This window comes from Hydra vulgaris, chromosome 10 (assembly GCF_038396675.1).
Source record: "Hydra vulgaris chromosome 10, alternate assembly HydraT2T_AEP".
Taxonomy (NCBI): domain Eukaryota; kingdom Metazoa; phylum Cnidaria; class Hydrozoa; order Anthoathecata; family Hydridae; genus Hydra; species Hydra vulgaris.
The window spans coordinates 32,281,839-32,299,301 of record NC_088929.1 but is presented as its reverse complement, the minus strand read 5'-3'; the positions used below and the strand labels follow the sequence as shown (position 1 = coordinate 32,299,301).

General features: G+C 26.4%; 1 protein-coding gene across 2 annotated transcripts in view; it reads right to left on the bottom strand.

The window, feature by feature from the left end:
* Positions 1–17,463, bottom strand: part of LOC100212805 (glycogen debranching enzyme) — a 73,831-nt gene that overhangs the window by 13,820 nt on the left and 42,548 nt on the right. The window contains exons 15-23 of one of the 2 annotated variants that reach the window (XM_065807817.1): positions 12,734–12,900; positions 7,298–7,565; positions 6,929–7,162; positions 5,010–5,229; positions 4,598–4,845; positions 3,245–3,360; positions 2,939–3,129; positions 1,809–1,906; positions 1,599–1,686 (exon numbers count right to left, since the gene is read on the bottom strand). In XM_065807817.1, coding sequence (XP_065663889.1) covers positions 1,599–1,686; positions 1,809–1,906; positions 2,939–3,129; positions 3,245–3,360; positions 4,598–4,845; positions 5,010–5,229; positions 6,929–7,162; positions 7,298–7,565; positions 12,734–12,900 — 1,630 coding nt within the window. Of the gene's footprint in view, positions 1–1,598; positions 1,733–1,808; positions 1,907–2,938; positions 3,130–3,244; positions 3,361–4,597; positions 4,846–5,009; positions 5,230–6,928; positions 7,163–7,297; positions 7,566–12,733; positions 12,901–17,463 lie in introns of those variants that run through there. The other variant, XM_065807818.1, reaches the window with a different exon arrangement.

Below are 17,463 nucleotides of genomic sequence, written 5' to 3'. Positions count from 1 at the left end.
TAGCTAAGAAAGGGCATTAAAATTGCTCGAAACTGACTATAAAGTTATTATTTATAATTTAGAAAGCAAGGGAAATGAGACAGACGAAACTGCAAAAAAAGCTAAAGGATTTTTGTTCAAAAAGATTTTATTCAAGATATCACTAACAATATTATCATGAGAGATTCAAAAAGAAGAAATTTTAATTTGTGAGATTTTGCGTAAAGTTGTAAAGAACTAGATGCTTTATCAGTTAAACTAGGATCGAATATTGAACGTTTACTAGATTTAGAAGTAAAAGAACATCAGTTAATCTGCAAAGGTATTGATTCAACAGTATTAAAAAAGCGTAATATAAAGAGAATTGACAACATTAAAATTGTTAAACAGCAACCTAAAGATTATTTTACTTACTATAACAAAAAATATTTTATTAAAATCATTGACGGAGCAAAAGAATATATAGACAAATGATTCTGGCACAATTTCAATCAAGAGCCTCTATAATTCTTAATAACAATCTTTGATTGTCAAAACTGGCCATAATCATTTACATCGCTACAGACAAAAATTGTGGATTTAATGAAATAAAAAGTGTTTGCAACTTTTATGAGCATATATAATATGATGAGAAACATGAGATGCAGAGAAACTTATAAATTGTATTGCAATGGCCTTTATTCAGAGAGAAAGTTTCTATATTAAGGACAAATTCAATGTTAAACATTTACAGTGACATCTCGCTGGAAAAGAAACCTGAGTTGGCAGGTATAAATATTTTGCTAGAGATTATGCTAACTTTCAGCGCTTCAACAGCAAATTGTGAACTCAGTTTTTCTTGTGTGAACTTACAAAAAAATGTTTTGCAAACTACATTAAATGATGACACCTTGGAAGATATTATGTGTATAAAGCTTAATGGCCAGTTAATTGAAGATTTTTTGCCTGAAAAACATGTCAAAAATTGGATTAATGCGGCAATTAATATTAGACATTTGGAAGGCCATAAATCAAAAAGCTTTTGCAAATCTTGAATGCATTTCTATAAATATATAAAGAAATATATAAATATTAACAAGATGTGATTATGCAATTTACATTTCTTTAGTTCCTTTTATTTAATTCCTTCATTTATACTTTTTTTTTTATAAGTAGATAAATTCAACGAACTAAATTGAGAATGCAAATGCGTGAAAAATTGTTTTGAAATATAAAAACTGATTAAATTCAATAAGCATCTTTGATATATCAAATAACTTATTAACTAGAATAAAAATTATTTGAAAACAAAACTCCCTTATTTGACATTCTTCTGTTAAATTAGACGTTTGTCAATAATTGAAGATATGAACATCAAAATACATTAAAAAAAAAACTATTTGTCATGCCTGTATATATATATATATATATATATATATATATATATATATATATATATATATATATATATATATATATATATATATATATATATATATATATATATATATATATATATATATATATATATACACATACACACACACAAACATTATAAATATATTTAAAATATTTTTATAATGTTTATATATACATATTTTATGTTATTTTAAAACTGAAAATTTTGCAAACACGCTTACCGGTCCTTGGTGATAATTAAACCCTTTAGCTGTGTTGTAATCATTACTATCAAAATCATTATTGTAACACCCATTATAGTTCCAATCTCTATGAAAAAATATCATTATTGTAACACCCATTAGAGTTCCAATCTCTATGAAAACAATTTTACATTTAAAGCTAATTTTTGAAATTCACTAAAGCTTGATATATAAAAACTTGATTCTTACTCTGGGTCAAGTGTAGCCAGACCTAATGGACCAAGTAGATATTGTTCAACCTTTTTCAAGGCAACATCAACATGATCAAGTTTGAATAAAGAGGAAGACTACATTAAATAACAGATATAAATAACTTAGTTTTATATTCCTTCCCACTACAAATAAAATTTAAATTTATAAATTTAAATATAATAAAATAATAATAATAATTTAAACAATCTTGTATTAGTGCTTAAAGTTTGTATTAGTGATTAAGTTAAATTTCAAAATTAATTTGTCCTAAATTATATACCAATATATTTTTAGATAAGTTTTGATTTTAAAATTTACTGGTCTTAAAATAAAATTATATGCTATTATATTTTAGGACAATTTTGATTTCAAAATATGCCTGTCTTAAAATTAAAACTATATAACAATATATTTTTAGGTAAATTTTAACTTAAAAATTTAACATTAAACTAACATGTACATGGTGGAGCGATTTTGAAAATTTTTGAAATTTAATTTGCCTGAGCAGCAAATCAATATCTTTTGGTGAAAAAAGAACCTTACTCTTTTTTTTTTAGTTTAGATGAGTTTTTGAGGTTCCTCTTTGGATTCTAAATTTTTGATGGGTCCTAATATTGTTTAAATTTTTTTTTTCTAAACTATATCAACTTGATACTTAAAAGAAGCAAAATATTATGCTGATTTTGAAAATAATATTTGTTTTTATTAAAAAATTAAAATTAAAAAAGTAGAGTCGTTTTTTTCATTAAAAACCCCCGTATTCAACAAAACGGGGGTTTTAAGGTATATATTTGCAAGTATTTTTTTTACTAAAAATTTTTTTTAATAAAATAATTATTTATGAAACAAGCATTTTTTTCTGCTTTTTTTGAGTCCAAGGTTGATATGATTTAGAAAAAAAAAAATTCAAAAATATTAGGACCTGTCAAGAATTTAAATTCCAAAGAGGACCCTCAAGATCTCATCAAAATCAAAAAATATTTTTTTACTTTTATCTTATAATTAATAGACATTGATTCGTGTCTCAGTAATATTGGTTTTTAAACTCTTTTTTTTTTGTACATCTTATAATTTTTATTATTTTAATTTTCAGATTAAAATACCAATAAAAAAATTAAATAATTTACAGCACAAATAGCAATAGGAAAATTTGGACGAAGTTGAAAATCAGTATAAACAAGCGATGAAAAAACAGTATCCTTATAAATTTCTCTTTTATGAACCATGCTTTCGGTAGAATCTTTTTGTATAAAAAATTTCTCTTCAAAATTATTTTGAATTTTATCACGCCATTCCTTGTAGCTCCAAACTGTTTCACCTAAATCATAAAGTACTTTATTAAAAAAAACTATTTTACTCAATAAGAAACACTTATACGTTGTCTTTTAAAAATTTTCTATATAATAAAATAATACTTTCTTTTAAAAACTTACCCAAGGGATTGGATTTTCGTACCACACTGTAATCATAGAAATTCCTTTCATTCATTTCAACCAACCAACTTAAAGCCAAGTGAGATAAAGCTACAATCTCAATAGCGCTTCCATCTCTAAAATCCCAAAAGGGAAACTAAAACTGCATTGTGCAAACAATTTTCAAAGCAAGTCCAAATCCACAGAATATTATTAGAGACTATTATTATCATAAATCATTGCAAATACAGCCCTCAGAATTAGGCTCAACATTTTACAATTCTGACCAATTTTTGACCTTAAAGTGCCTGAGGTCGGCAATTTTTTGTTAACCTCAATTCTATGTTGTTATAGTGAAAACTTTGTATTAAAAACTTTGAACCAATCTGGTGCCAACCAAAAATAGTTTAAGGTCAGCAGTTTATTGCTTAACATTTTTGGCTAACTCCACAGATTTCAAAACCAAGACCTATATCTTAAGGCTTAAAAAATAAAACTATCAAAAAAAAATTTCTAACTCTTTTTCGAAAAAAGAAAGTGTCTGGAATTAAGTGCACAAAATATATCAAAGCTCCACAGATCTTATTACAAAATATTACGAGTACATATATATATAACTGCTTTAATTTACTTGTGATATTTTTCGCATACTTTCTTTAAAATAACTTCATATTTATAAATAATGCTACAGTTTTTTCTCTGCTTAGAAATAGAAATAAAGAATCTAAGATAAAAGCCAATGTTTATTTTTTTATATTTGGATACACATGTACATATTAAAAAAAAAACAAAAAAAAACACCATACATTCATTCATTATTCATTCATTCATTAACAGTATTATTTCTTTATTATTATTCTTTTTTTTTGTTTAAAATGATATTTTTATTTATAAATAACATTTTAAAATTTCATAGTTTATGACGTTTATAAAAACTTTGCATATTAAAATTCTAGAGGAAGGAGGGGGTTGTGGTACACAAACCAGACTTTTACCATTGACACTTTTCTTCAGAAAATAATTGTAGTTCCAGTTTTTATTCAGCTCATGTTAAAATAGTTTTAGTATTTGTTTATTGCTAACTATTGCTAATGAATAAATGAATGAATCAATGAACGAATAACTAAAATCTGTCAGTGGTAAAGGTAAGACTTTAAGAGTTTGAGAGAACTTTTTAAGGACTTAGAGAGATTAAATACTTAAAACTCTCTCAGTAATTTAAGTATTTAATCTCAGGATTATTTTTGACTTAAGACACTTTGTCCTATTGGCACTGTGTAAAACCTTTATTTATCAATAATTATTAAAAATAAATAAAACAAAGCAACTAAAACAGAAAGCCATCTATATATAAATATTTGATAATAACTTTACCTTGGAGTAGCTGGAACACCGTGATTTCCTGCACATTTAGAACTTCCCATTTTATCCATCCAAGTTCCACAATTGTATTTGCTTCCTCCATATACAAAACCAGTAGATTCATCAACTCCAATACCAAGTATGAAACCATCGTCTGACATATGCTCATCAAGTTCTATTCCAGCATTACGTTCAGTAAAACAAACTCCTTCAAAATGCCGCTGAAATATTTCATGGATCACATCTTGCAATGGCTGCATCTAAAATCAAAATAACATCAATTTAACAACATGGAAAATAGTAGCTGTCTAAAGGTACCATATAATTTAATAATAACATATAATTTAACAGCAAGGAAAAAGTAGCTGTCTAATTGTACATGCTGTTCCCAAGGAAAATCATGTACAATTAAAAAAAATGTTACATGTGAACATTGAGGCTCTGAATCATCTGTTGGATACATCCTCTGTACAGGAGCATGGAGAAATTGAACACTTTCATCACTCATTTGTACATAATCTTTAACAGCTTTTAACCAAAACCATGTGGCATCACGAGCATTATACCTTGCATGTGTCCCACCAGACAATAAATTAGGTATTAAACCATGTCTTAAAGCACCACCAAAAGCAAGGATCAATGTTCTAACATTAACAAAAGCATTTGCTGACAAAAGATATTCATAAATATTTAAGCCAAAATTACTATTTCAAAAATAAACAATGTTATCTACAACAAAAGTTAACCTTGCAGTAATAAAATTCTAAATTTAGTATACAATGCATTTAATATATGCACATAAATATGTGTACATAAAGCAAGAATAATTTAATACAAAACTAATTTCATACAAATAGTTACAAAAACTTTAAGTTGAACTTTTTTTTGAACATAAGTTTGTCTAACACAAGTTTGTAAAGGTATGACAGGTGTTTTTTTTTTTTAACATTTATTTTTGTTAAACAATCATAATGCTATTTTTAAATATTTTCAGGATTAATGGATTTTCTGATGGAATGATGCATAATTAAATTTTTTGTTATCTCCTCTAGCAATCTTTTTTCTTTCATTATTTGCATCAAATTATTTATTACCTTATTAATCTCTTTTTTTTCATCATTTGCATCAATAAATTTTTTGTTATCTCTCTTATGTTGTTATCTTATGCTGTTATCTAACTCTTTTCTAAAAGAGAATAATGAAAAAATTAAATTAAATTCTAATTTTTTGAGTTGCTCTATCTTTATCAATAGCTTAAGTATTATTGGTTCAGTCAATGTTTTTGAAAATCACTAATGTTCGTGTAAAAAAATTCTAAATCACTAATGTTTGTGAAAAAAAGTCCAAAGCACTAATGTTTGGGAAAAATATTTGTTTATATTGACATGTTGTTTGACATGTTGGCTGTCAGACTACAAATTATTTTACAAAATTTTTTTTTATTTGTGACTGAATATTAATGTAAATATATGAAAATATAACATTTGAATGTTTGTTGTGTAATTAAGTTATGCACCTAATTTTTTACTTTAGTTAATCAATCAGACAAGCTTTGTTTTTTTCTTTCTAAATAAATCATGTTAGCAATGTTTAATTTATTTAAAGATGATATATATATATATATATATATATATATATATATATATATGTGACGCGTTTTTTTGGTTCTTGTTTTTTTGGTTTTTTTGATCGTTTTTTTGGAAAAAAAACGCAGGGGTCCGTTTTTTTGGTTTTTTTGGGAAATATTTAAAAATTCATCATTTAAGCTACTAAATTTAACTTTAATGGCAATATTATTAAACACATTTTAATTTCAGATTTATATAGAAAAACAAAGGTTGAATTTGACTAAAATTCTTTTTCTTTTGGTATGTTTAAAGGTAATTGTTAATGTTTAGGTTAACATGGTTATAGCAGTCCTGTATAAAAAATTATTAGTTAACTTTATCTTCCTCTATTTAATTTTTATTGACTTTATTGTTATATATTGACACAATAAACACTTTTTATCTAAATTTATTATACTTAAATACATTTACTTAATTTTGTTTAATATTTGATATATATATATATATATATATATATATATATATATATATAAATATATATATATTTATATATATATATATATATATTTATATATATATATATATATATATATAAATATATATATATTTATATATATATATATATATTTATATATATATATATATATTTATATATATATATATATTTATATATATATATATATATATATATATATATATATATATATATATATATATATATATATAATTTGAAAAAATAATTTATTAATTTTTAATAAATAAGCTCTTGAAATACCTAGCAAGCTGAAACCTTCCAGTAATAAGAAGCAAGCCACGTATTGAAACAAACGTATCTCTTCCCCAACAACGCATGAAACCAGAAGAAAAATGGGGCAATCCAGCTGCCATTGTTATTTTTAGATTATCACAAAATGGTACTGGTGGTAAAATTGACTGGTTCTCTATGCCACACATTTGAACTGATCCAAGTGCAAGATTTTTAACCATGACAGATCCTCCTCTTACAAACCTAATTAAGAAAAAAGAAAACCTCAACTGCTGAATACTTGAATATCAAAATTCAGGAACACTATAAAATAAAACTAAAAAGTTATTGTGTTAAATAATGAAATTCAAAAGATCTTTTTTAAAAAAACAAACATACACAGACATCTTTTCAAAGATGCTAGTCAAACATGCTTCATATGCAAAAGAAACTATTGCTTCAAAATATGAGGGAACCAGATATCGCGGTAGACACTTCAAACAATGTAACAATCCTTCAAACCATTCCCCCAGACTTTTTGTTTTTTCATTATTGTTTAACCTCCTGATAATATATTCCATCAACCAATCGCCTTGACGAAGATTCTTACATAATGGATGACCAAGGTCATTATTAAGCCTTACTTTTCTCAGGAGAGAAAAAATACCTGAAAGTAATACAACAAATTAGTTTTCAGAAACTGAGCAACTGTACCAACTGTACTAAACTCTGTCTAATACAATTTAAAAGTTGTTTGGTTGTATATGCCACAAATGTATACATTAGGAGGAAATAAATAAACTCAATTATATCTTAATATCCAATTACATAATTACATCTTTATATTCAATTAAAAAAAAAAAGAACTAAGAAGTAAATCACTTTAATTTTTTAGTTTTAGTTCTTCATTTTTTGAGCTATTAAAAAAATGAAAGGGAAAAAATATAAAAATTTTAAATGGAAAGTTTTTCTTAAATAAAAGCAATTTAAGTGTAGAGGAAAAGCATTTTTTTTTTAGTACAAGTAATCTCAAAATTGATGCTATTGGAAGTGGAGGAATAAACAAAAACCATACACCAGACACCACCAAACAGATTTAAAATGTTTCTACAAGTATGGTGTTTATATTATTCCTTTATAAAGCACTCATTAGGGTGGCCCATTTTAAACTTTTTTTTTGAAATTTTCATCTGGGTTTTTACCAGTGATAACATTCTAAAAACGCTAAATACATAAAATTTTGAATTTAGGAAAATTTTTAGATCCCCCACCAAAACATTGGAAGTTAGAATAACTGATTGTGGAAATGTTGTGCAACATTTTTATCCACTAATTGTTATTGTTACTAAGTGGGGTTTACACAACTTAATTATTGATCATTAAAAAATAATTAAACAAAAATTTATTAATTTACAACTATTTGTACATATCCCACAAAAGATTTATTAAAATATTATTAATTATACAATTAATAACATTACTGAAAAGTTATTTTTTTGCTTGTTAAAAACTTATTTCTTTGAGTAATATGTTCCTTTAAAGCTTTTTTAATGCTTTTCCACAACTTGAGCAAGTTATTCTCTCTCTACTGGATCAAAACATTTGCCTTTGATGTCTCCTATAAGCTTGATACCCCGCTCTGCAATACCGCTGACACAAAAAAGATTGCATATAAACTTCTTTGCAGTGTTTAAGTCCTCGAATTTGTTCCAATACTCTGGTGGAACATTTAGCCATTCTTGGGGTCTGTTTAATTTTAACAGATGAAAATGCAACTATGACTTTTTGCCAATTAAAAATGATAAAAAAGGTTATTCTTTATCACACCAAATAATAATAAGAGGCTTTGATTTATAAGAAGTGAATACTTTAGGTCTTGGTAAGTTTATAAGTTTCTGATCCATTATAGTCTTTTCTGCATAACTCAAAGAACCATCGAACAAAGAAAAGACTACCAGCTCTTCAGATAAGTAACTCAGGTGTCGTTCAAAAGACTTGATGGTTTCTTCTGCATTTTCAAGGTCGATTGATTTAAATTTCCTCATTAAATAAAAGCAGCCACAGTAATAGCAGATTGAAAAAAGTACTTTCCGTAAAAAAGCAAATTGTACTCATTCACCCTCTCAACTTTTTTTGCTTCTTCATCATTAAGTTCAAAAATATGAGATAGTAGGAATATTTTTGTATAGTAAATGGCTTTCGACATCCACTTTGCATAATAATCAAAACCGGCATATCGAATGCTTTTGTGATACTGCAGTTTGATGTAACATTGTTGCTCTTTTTCAGCAAGTATTTTGTCAACTCCAGCTATTAAGCCCACTTGAAGAAACTTTTGCTGGCATTTTAGGAATTCCCAGTCAATAAGCCACTTGTTGTTATCAGAGTGTTACAGTAATGTGTAAGTGTTTGTATGTGATATATCAAATGGACTGTCCAGTTTCAATGTAAAAGATGTAGTTTTTTACTTTACTTTTCTTGTCTTCTGCTTTCAGGATTTTTTTTCAGTGTTGTCTCTTTTACCAAATGGACAATCTGATCAGCACAGTCCTTCCTGTTAGACTTCGTTAGAATATGAGTAGGTAACCAAAAGTTTTTAATGATATCGCTGACTAGATGATTTACAATCAGCCTTGTTATTTTTCTAGAATCATTTTTTCTTTCAAAAAGATATTTTTGCAATATAGCTCTATTCAATGGAACTTTCCTACTTTAAAGTTTGCTAAGGAAAAATATAAATATATGGTAATATATAAAAATAATATAATATATAAATAGCTTTTTCCTCCTAAAGTTTTCTAAGGAAAAACCAACAACCCAATGATTTAAATGAGAAGAATGTCTGCTTTTTTTAGCGGCAATATTTTTGTTTATAGCAATAGCTGAAACATGTATTCAATCTAATAAATATTTTTTCCTAATTTGAGCACTGTCTCTTCTGCTTCAATAGATACATTACTTCCCAAACTTTTACTAGGTTTACCAACCTACTTTGGTATAATTGGCATTGCCATGGTTTAATACAAGACTGAAGCTTGTAATATAAATACTGTCAGTAACTGTATGTTTAGATATATACGTGGCAACATTAAAAGGATATAGAGTAGGGTTCATTGAAAACTTTATAAATTAAACTTATTAAAAAACTATTGTTGCCTCAAGAGAATTAAAAACTTAATACTTAATGATTCCTAAAATACAATTTTAAAATACTAAATTTATTTATTTGCCTCAAGAGAATTAAAAACTTAAGACAAGGTTTATTAAAAACTTTATAAATTAAACTTATTAACACAGCATGTTTTTAAGAACTATTGTTGCTTCAAGAGAATGAAAAACTTAAGACTAACGACTTCTTTAAATGCAATTTCACAATCTTAAAATTATAATGGAACAAAAGTATTACGATTATAATGTTTGAAAAGTGTTGGAATAAGAGTAACTAACTGAATTATGTCACTAAACTGAATTTTTAGTAATGGATTGCATAACACTTTTGCAATCCATTACTAGAACTTTCAATGTTTTGCGGGGAATCTAAAAATCATTCTAAATTTGAAAATTTTTAGCATTTTTAAATCAAATGTCATCACTGGTAAAACCCTAGTTAAAACTTCTTCTTTCATTGGTCAGTGACCTTGTTTATCAACATTTGTGTTTCCTACTCATAAAGAAAGTGTTGCTATTACATTACAGTAGCATCTTAGACCGTAGTACTTAGCTACACCTTCCTTTGGGGAAATGTGTGTGTATATATATATATTTTTCATTTTATTTGAATTTCATGCTATTTTTTGCTATACAATGTTCTTATTGCATTGGAACAGCCACAAATAGACATAAAGTCTATTCCAAAATAGCATCATTTATTGAACATAATTTAAGCTCATCAAAGTACTAATCATTTGCTAAGTTGATGATAGCGGGATTTAAACTCATATGATACGACAGTCTAGGTTTTAACATTTATTTATTTATACATATACATATACATATACATATACATATATATATATATATATATATATATATATATATATATATATATATATATATATATATATATATATATATATATATATATATATATATATATATACACACACACACACACACACACATTTGCATGTATATATTTTATACAATCTTTTTAAGCTTCACTTTAGGTCTTTACCCAAAAATGTTGACTGCTGTTTAAAATGGCCTAAAACATATATCTTTTAAATAATTTAACAAATAAAAACATACAAGTAAAAGGTTTTTTTTAAATATAAGTTATCCAAAAATTTCATATGTGATATGAGCCCCAATACTTTATATCCCTAAAGTTGAGGGTTCTGTGGTATGTGTCTCAAAAGCTAAGATTTTATATCAGTATCAGGTAAAATCTTTAAAACTATTTAATCCTTCCTTACCAATATTAGTATAAAAGTTGTCCTTGATGGACAGCACTCTTCTCATTTCCTGTAACTTCAGGGGTTCCTCAAAGTTAAATTCTTGGCCCTATACTTTTTTAATTTACATAACAATCTCCTTGAAGTTATTGCAACAGTCTAGATCTTCTTATATTTATGAATGGTAATTTACTCAATGAGTCATCTACCCTTTATCTCCTAGGATTATCTCTTTTTTTTCAAGTTGATTGCATAAATAGCATCTGCTAAGGTTGCGTCACTTTATCGTGCTTGCTACTTTCTTACTCTGGATTCTATTATCTATCTCTATATTTATCTCAAATCTGTCCTTGTATGGAATACTGTTGCCATATCTGAAGCCGATCTTTAAGTGATGCCCTTCCTCTTTTAGACAAGGTGCAAAAACGCATTGTAAACATAGTTGGACCTGCTCTTGCAACCAACCTTCAACCATTGTCATATCATCATAATGTTGTTTCTCTTTCTCTTTTCTATAAATACTATAATGAGTGCTGCTCTAAAGAGCAAGCATCTCTAGTGTCATTTACAAAAATTAATTCTTGTGTTACGCCTCATTTAATTAAGTCTCATCTTTTTACTGTGACTGTTATTAAGTTCTCCAAAAATTCTTATTTGTCTAGTTTTTTCCCTCAAACATCAGTTCTTTGAAACTTGCTCACTTCATCTTGTTTTCCTGATTCACATAATTTGCAATCTTTTAAGTCGTTTGTTAACCGTAATCTTGCTTTATAAACTTCATTTTTTCTCTTCAAGTAACTTCCAAATCTAATAGTGGTTGCTTGCAGCCTTGTTGGAAGTGAAGTTAAAGAAAAAAATAATTATATTGAATTTTTATAGAACCTTACTAAAAATACTTTTTTTGGTGTTGAACATAGATCTTGGTACCCAACCAAAGCATAGGTTTTTCTTTGGTATGCTAATTCACTTTTTTTGAGACTATGATTCATAATATCATTGCAGCAGAGCAGCATTATCAAAACAGAAAAGTATTAAAATATTGTAACAAAAAATTATCATAATAACAATAAAGTGCTTTCTTAACAGAGAAGTGTTACAAAATATTATTAAAGAATTAAAAAATTGACCTGCACACCTTTTAAGAAACAATTTTAACAAAAAAGAAGTTTTAAAAATATACAGCGGTTGAAAAATGAAAACTTTTTTCTATCCAACAAATACTTTAAAACTCATTTTTCTTAACAGTAATTGCTATTTCTAAATTCATCCTTATAATTCTTGATTATTAATTATTCAACTTAATTAAATAAAAATTTTTTTATAGCATTAATCATTATATAACAATCAATTTATCTATGTAATCTAAGTAAAAAAGGAAAAATAACATCGTGAATAAACGTTTCTAAGTACTTTCACTATTATAAACTGTATGAAAATTTACCTTGTAAACCTGCATAAACTAGTTTTCCATAACCAGGTATATCATAAGTTCCTCCAACACCATTTATCTTTTCTTCATTCTCGCAACGATATAACACATAATTAAAATCAGATAAACTTAAGTCATCAAGAAAATCCAAGCTTTTATTGGTTGGTTCAAGTTGACTCCTAAATTAAGGACAAAATGTTATAAATACTTATGACTAGAAACTAATTATGAAAACTATATTTTAAGCGAAATTTTCTTTTTTATTTACTTTCTTTAACAACACTCAACAACTCGCAACAAACTTTTGCAACAAACACTCAACAACTCATTCATTAATAGAAAAAAAAGAGAAAATTAGACAAGCTAACAAAATAAACACTTTGTGTGTGGAGTGTTTATTAAAATAAAAAAAGCGTTTGATACAGTTGAGCACACAATCCTCCTAGAAAAACTGCAACAATATGGCATTTAGAGTATTTTTTTCCTTTTCTCTGGTTTTCCTCTTATCTTTGTAATAGAACAAAATTTGTTTTAATTAATGGTATAAACTCAGAACTAGCTAAATCTTTTAATGGTGTTGTGTAACACCATTAAAGGCTCAGTTTTAGGACCATTATTTTTTCTTATTTGTATCAATAATTTGATTTTTCACTAAATTTTCTACTGCTTATCACTTTGCGGATGACACTAACTTGCTTCTAATTAACAAATCACTTAAAAAATTAACAAAAATATAAATCACAATCTAATATTGTTCAATTGCTCTGTTCCAATAAATTATCTCAACTCTAAAAAATGGAAACTATTATAAATCTGTTCAAACAAAAATAAATAAACAATTAAATTTCAGATTAAGTGGGCAGAAAATAAATCCAGTTAACTCTATTATCTTGGAATCAAAATAGACTCTAATTTATCTTTTGCATTGCAACTTTATGACTTAGCATTGAAATTAAGCAGGTCGAACAGCATATTAGCTAAAATCCATCATTATGCCAATCATGAAACTTTGCCTAATATATATCATGTTATTTTCCACTCTCATCTCAGATATGCTAGTCAAGTTTAGGGAAAATCTAAGCAACTTGTTTTTTTAATACTAACTTATCTCCAAAAAATGTCCAAAATAAATCTCTAAAATTAATTTATTTCTAGCATACTAATTCGAACTGCATCATATTATATATTTTTATTTAAGAAATAAAAATTTTTATTTTTTTATTTTTAAACACTTAAATACCTAAAAGCATAAGTTTCTATTAGCCAAAAATCTGAAAATTAAATAGAATAACCCACGCATGCTTAGCAGACTATTACATATCCATACGCCTCTTTACATTTTCGGAACTCCTTGATACTAAAAACCAGGAAGAAGTAATCTTTTTGTGACAGCCCAGTTCTGCTCCAGAGCAATAAATCACACCATGTCTAACACTCTAACCTGGTGGTTGCGTCTCAACTACAAAAAGTACCTTATCTTACACTTCAACAAAAGAAGAAATCCCAACCACTAATACTATATTTTGACTCAGCAAGGGATGCAGTTTCTTGATTCCTCTTACAACCAAAAAAAATCTTGGCATTTGCATTTCACACAACCTTAAATGGGACATGCAGATCAAAATAATACCATCAAAAGCTCTCTGTCCTCGTCCAACTAAAGAAATTCTTTATTTAGAAAAATGCACAAGTCTGAAAGTGACTTTACACATTGCTGGTCAGACCTAATTTCAAGTATGTATATGAGGAGCCCATTTGCAAAACATAAAACAGTATAAAAATAAAAATTTTGATTAGACTCTATTTAGTGTATAATAAACAAGGGTTGTCTATTAAATTTTTAGGATCTATATAAAATATCTTACAAATCCTTTTATTTCACCAAGAGACTGCCATTATAGATTATTAGTTATTCAAGTAAAATGGTATATGGAAAAACTATCGGTAAGCCTAGGTAAAAAATACAAAGTTTTAGATGAACAAAATATAAATTTGTTTGTAAGAATCAATTATGTAACTAATAAAATTATATCCAAACTTTATATGACTGTTAAAACTTTATATATGACTGTTAAAACTTTATATATGACTGTTAAAACTTTATATATGACTGATAAAACTTTATATATGACTGTTAAAACTTTATATATGACTGTTAAAACTTTATATACGACTGTTAAAACTTTATATATGACTGTTAAAACTTTATATATGACTGTTAAAACTTTATATATAACTGTTAAAACTTTATATATAATTGTTAAAACTTTATATATGACTGTTAAAACTTTATATATAACTGTTAAAGTAGGGATTTTGCTATGCAGTATATATGGAGATAAAATTATTACCACTTCACCATTTTAACACTGTTTCTTCATTTTCTAATTTACCTCCTTTTTTAATCTTTTTACTTGTTATTCCTTATTTATTCAAATAATCTTCTTAATTTATAGCTACTTTCTTTTTCTACTTCTAAATCAAAGTAAGAGAACTTTTCACAATCATCATTCTTGAATTTGATGCATATGAAGTTGATGAAGGCAACTGACAACTTTTTTTGGTTGGCGAGAAATAAGCACTACCAAGCATTATATTAGGAATATATACCAGGTTTATAAATGTATAGCATATATATGGTAGCAGTTTTACCATACTGCATGTATTAATGTTGTTATCCACTTTGACTAAAGTCAACTAGTCGAAAGTTGAAATTAGTTGACTTTGAAAAATCAAACAGTCGAATTAATTGACTAAGGATTTCTTACTAATCGACTAAAAGTTGAATTAGTCAAGAAAAAATCTTCAATTCTTTTTTTTCCATTTGATCCAATTTTTAACTTTTGTTTGTTCATTTAATAAGAATTTGATTCAATTTTTAAACAAAAAACTTGTTATAAATAAAAAACGGCTTAACTGATTAGCTCTTCGTGATTTTGCCGTCATAAAATTATCTTTATCTTTTTTAATTTGAGGAAATTTACTTTTTTAACTACTGCAATAAAATAAATTGTTGCAAAACAAGTTTATTTTACTAATTAAGAAAAACAAATCTAGAAGTGTTATTTTCTAAATGTACATATTGTGGAATGTCTATTTTGTTTCAATTTTTTGTTTTATTTTTAATATTAAATAATTAAATTTATATTACATTTTTTATTATCTTTTAATATAAAATAATTACTTTCTTTTTTCGACAATTGTATTTTTTTTTCATTATTTCTTAAAATTGCAACTTTGCAAGTAATGATTTTTTACTTTTAAAATGTTATTAACAAACGAAAAATATAACTTGTTGCAAAGAAAAAAAACTCTAGTTAATTACTTTATCAGCGCTTTTTTTTGCGACAAAGATTTAAGTTTCCAAACACCATTTATTAAAAAATATATACTGTGCTTTCACTTGTCTTAAGGTAAAAAAGTTATTTTTATTTGAATATTTTTAGTGCTGTGTTATAAGTTATAACATGTTAGCAAAAAAATTATTTTTTTTATAAAAAATAGAAAAGGAGGAAGAAAAATCGAGAAAATAAATCTAACTTTTTTTAATTTAAATAACATGTTTATTTAAAATTCTTTCTAAATTATAAGAAAATTTCTGTTTTCACTTTTTTGATATTGTACAATCTGTTAATTATATAAAGTTGATGTCACTTTTATAAAATATTATTTTTCTAAACTACTATTTTTCGCAAAATAAAACTTATAAATATAAAAAAAGACATTGCAAGAGCTACACTAGTGGCCATCGGAATGGACACCCCTGTAATTTTTACCATTTTTCTAAGAAAAGTTGACATATCATGCATTTGGTGGATTTAATTATTTATTTTTATATTTAAACCACGCCATCTATTATTTGGCTTATAGGAAATCACAAATTTTAATCGTTTATATCAATTTTAAACATAATTATGAATTATTATTGTTAATTGATGTCAAAAATGAGTCATTGCTCTGCTAATGGGTTTCTCTAGTAAAAGGTTAATGTCTCATTATTTTTGTGCTTTTGTGAAAATTAGTCTATTTATTGTGATGACTAACAGTTAATTACGTTATTAATTAACATTTTTATCCATAAATCTTCTAAGCTATAAATACAAGATCATTGTTTTGCAGTCATTTAGTTGAGTTTCAACAATTGCTGGTGAAAAGTCAACAGTGCTCTTGAAAATTTAGTGTGTTTTTTAAAATTGTACTTTTATTTACAATGGCAAAAGGATATTGGTCACCTACAAAGTGATGCAAAGCTGTTACATTATGTGGAGAAGGTTACTCATACATAGAAGTTGCCAAAAAGTTGGGAAATGGAGCAACAAAATCTGAAGTGAGGAAGGTGTGCGAAAGGTTTAAGGCAACCAATACCTTCAAAAATATGCCAAAAAATGGAAAAATTAAGAAGACAACTGCCAACGATGACAGGATGACGATGACAGGATGATAATGAGGCTTGCACTTAAGAACCGAAGAGCAACTTCAGCTGTGAACTTCAGAAGTGATGAAAGCAAGATTTCCATTTTTGGAAGTGATGGAATCAATTATGTGAGAAAAAGGCCCAGTGAAAATCTTTTACCTGAGTGGACATTGGTTACAATGAAGCATTCCATAGGTGTGGGGATGCATGACCAGAGATGCTGTGGGTCGTATCCACATTGTGAATGGTATTTTAAATGCCAAAAAATACCAAGAAAACATATTAGAAGCCAAATTACTCCCATCGATTAATGATTAGTTTGAGGGCA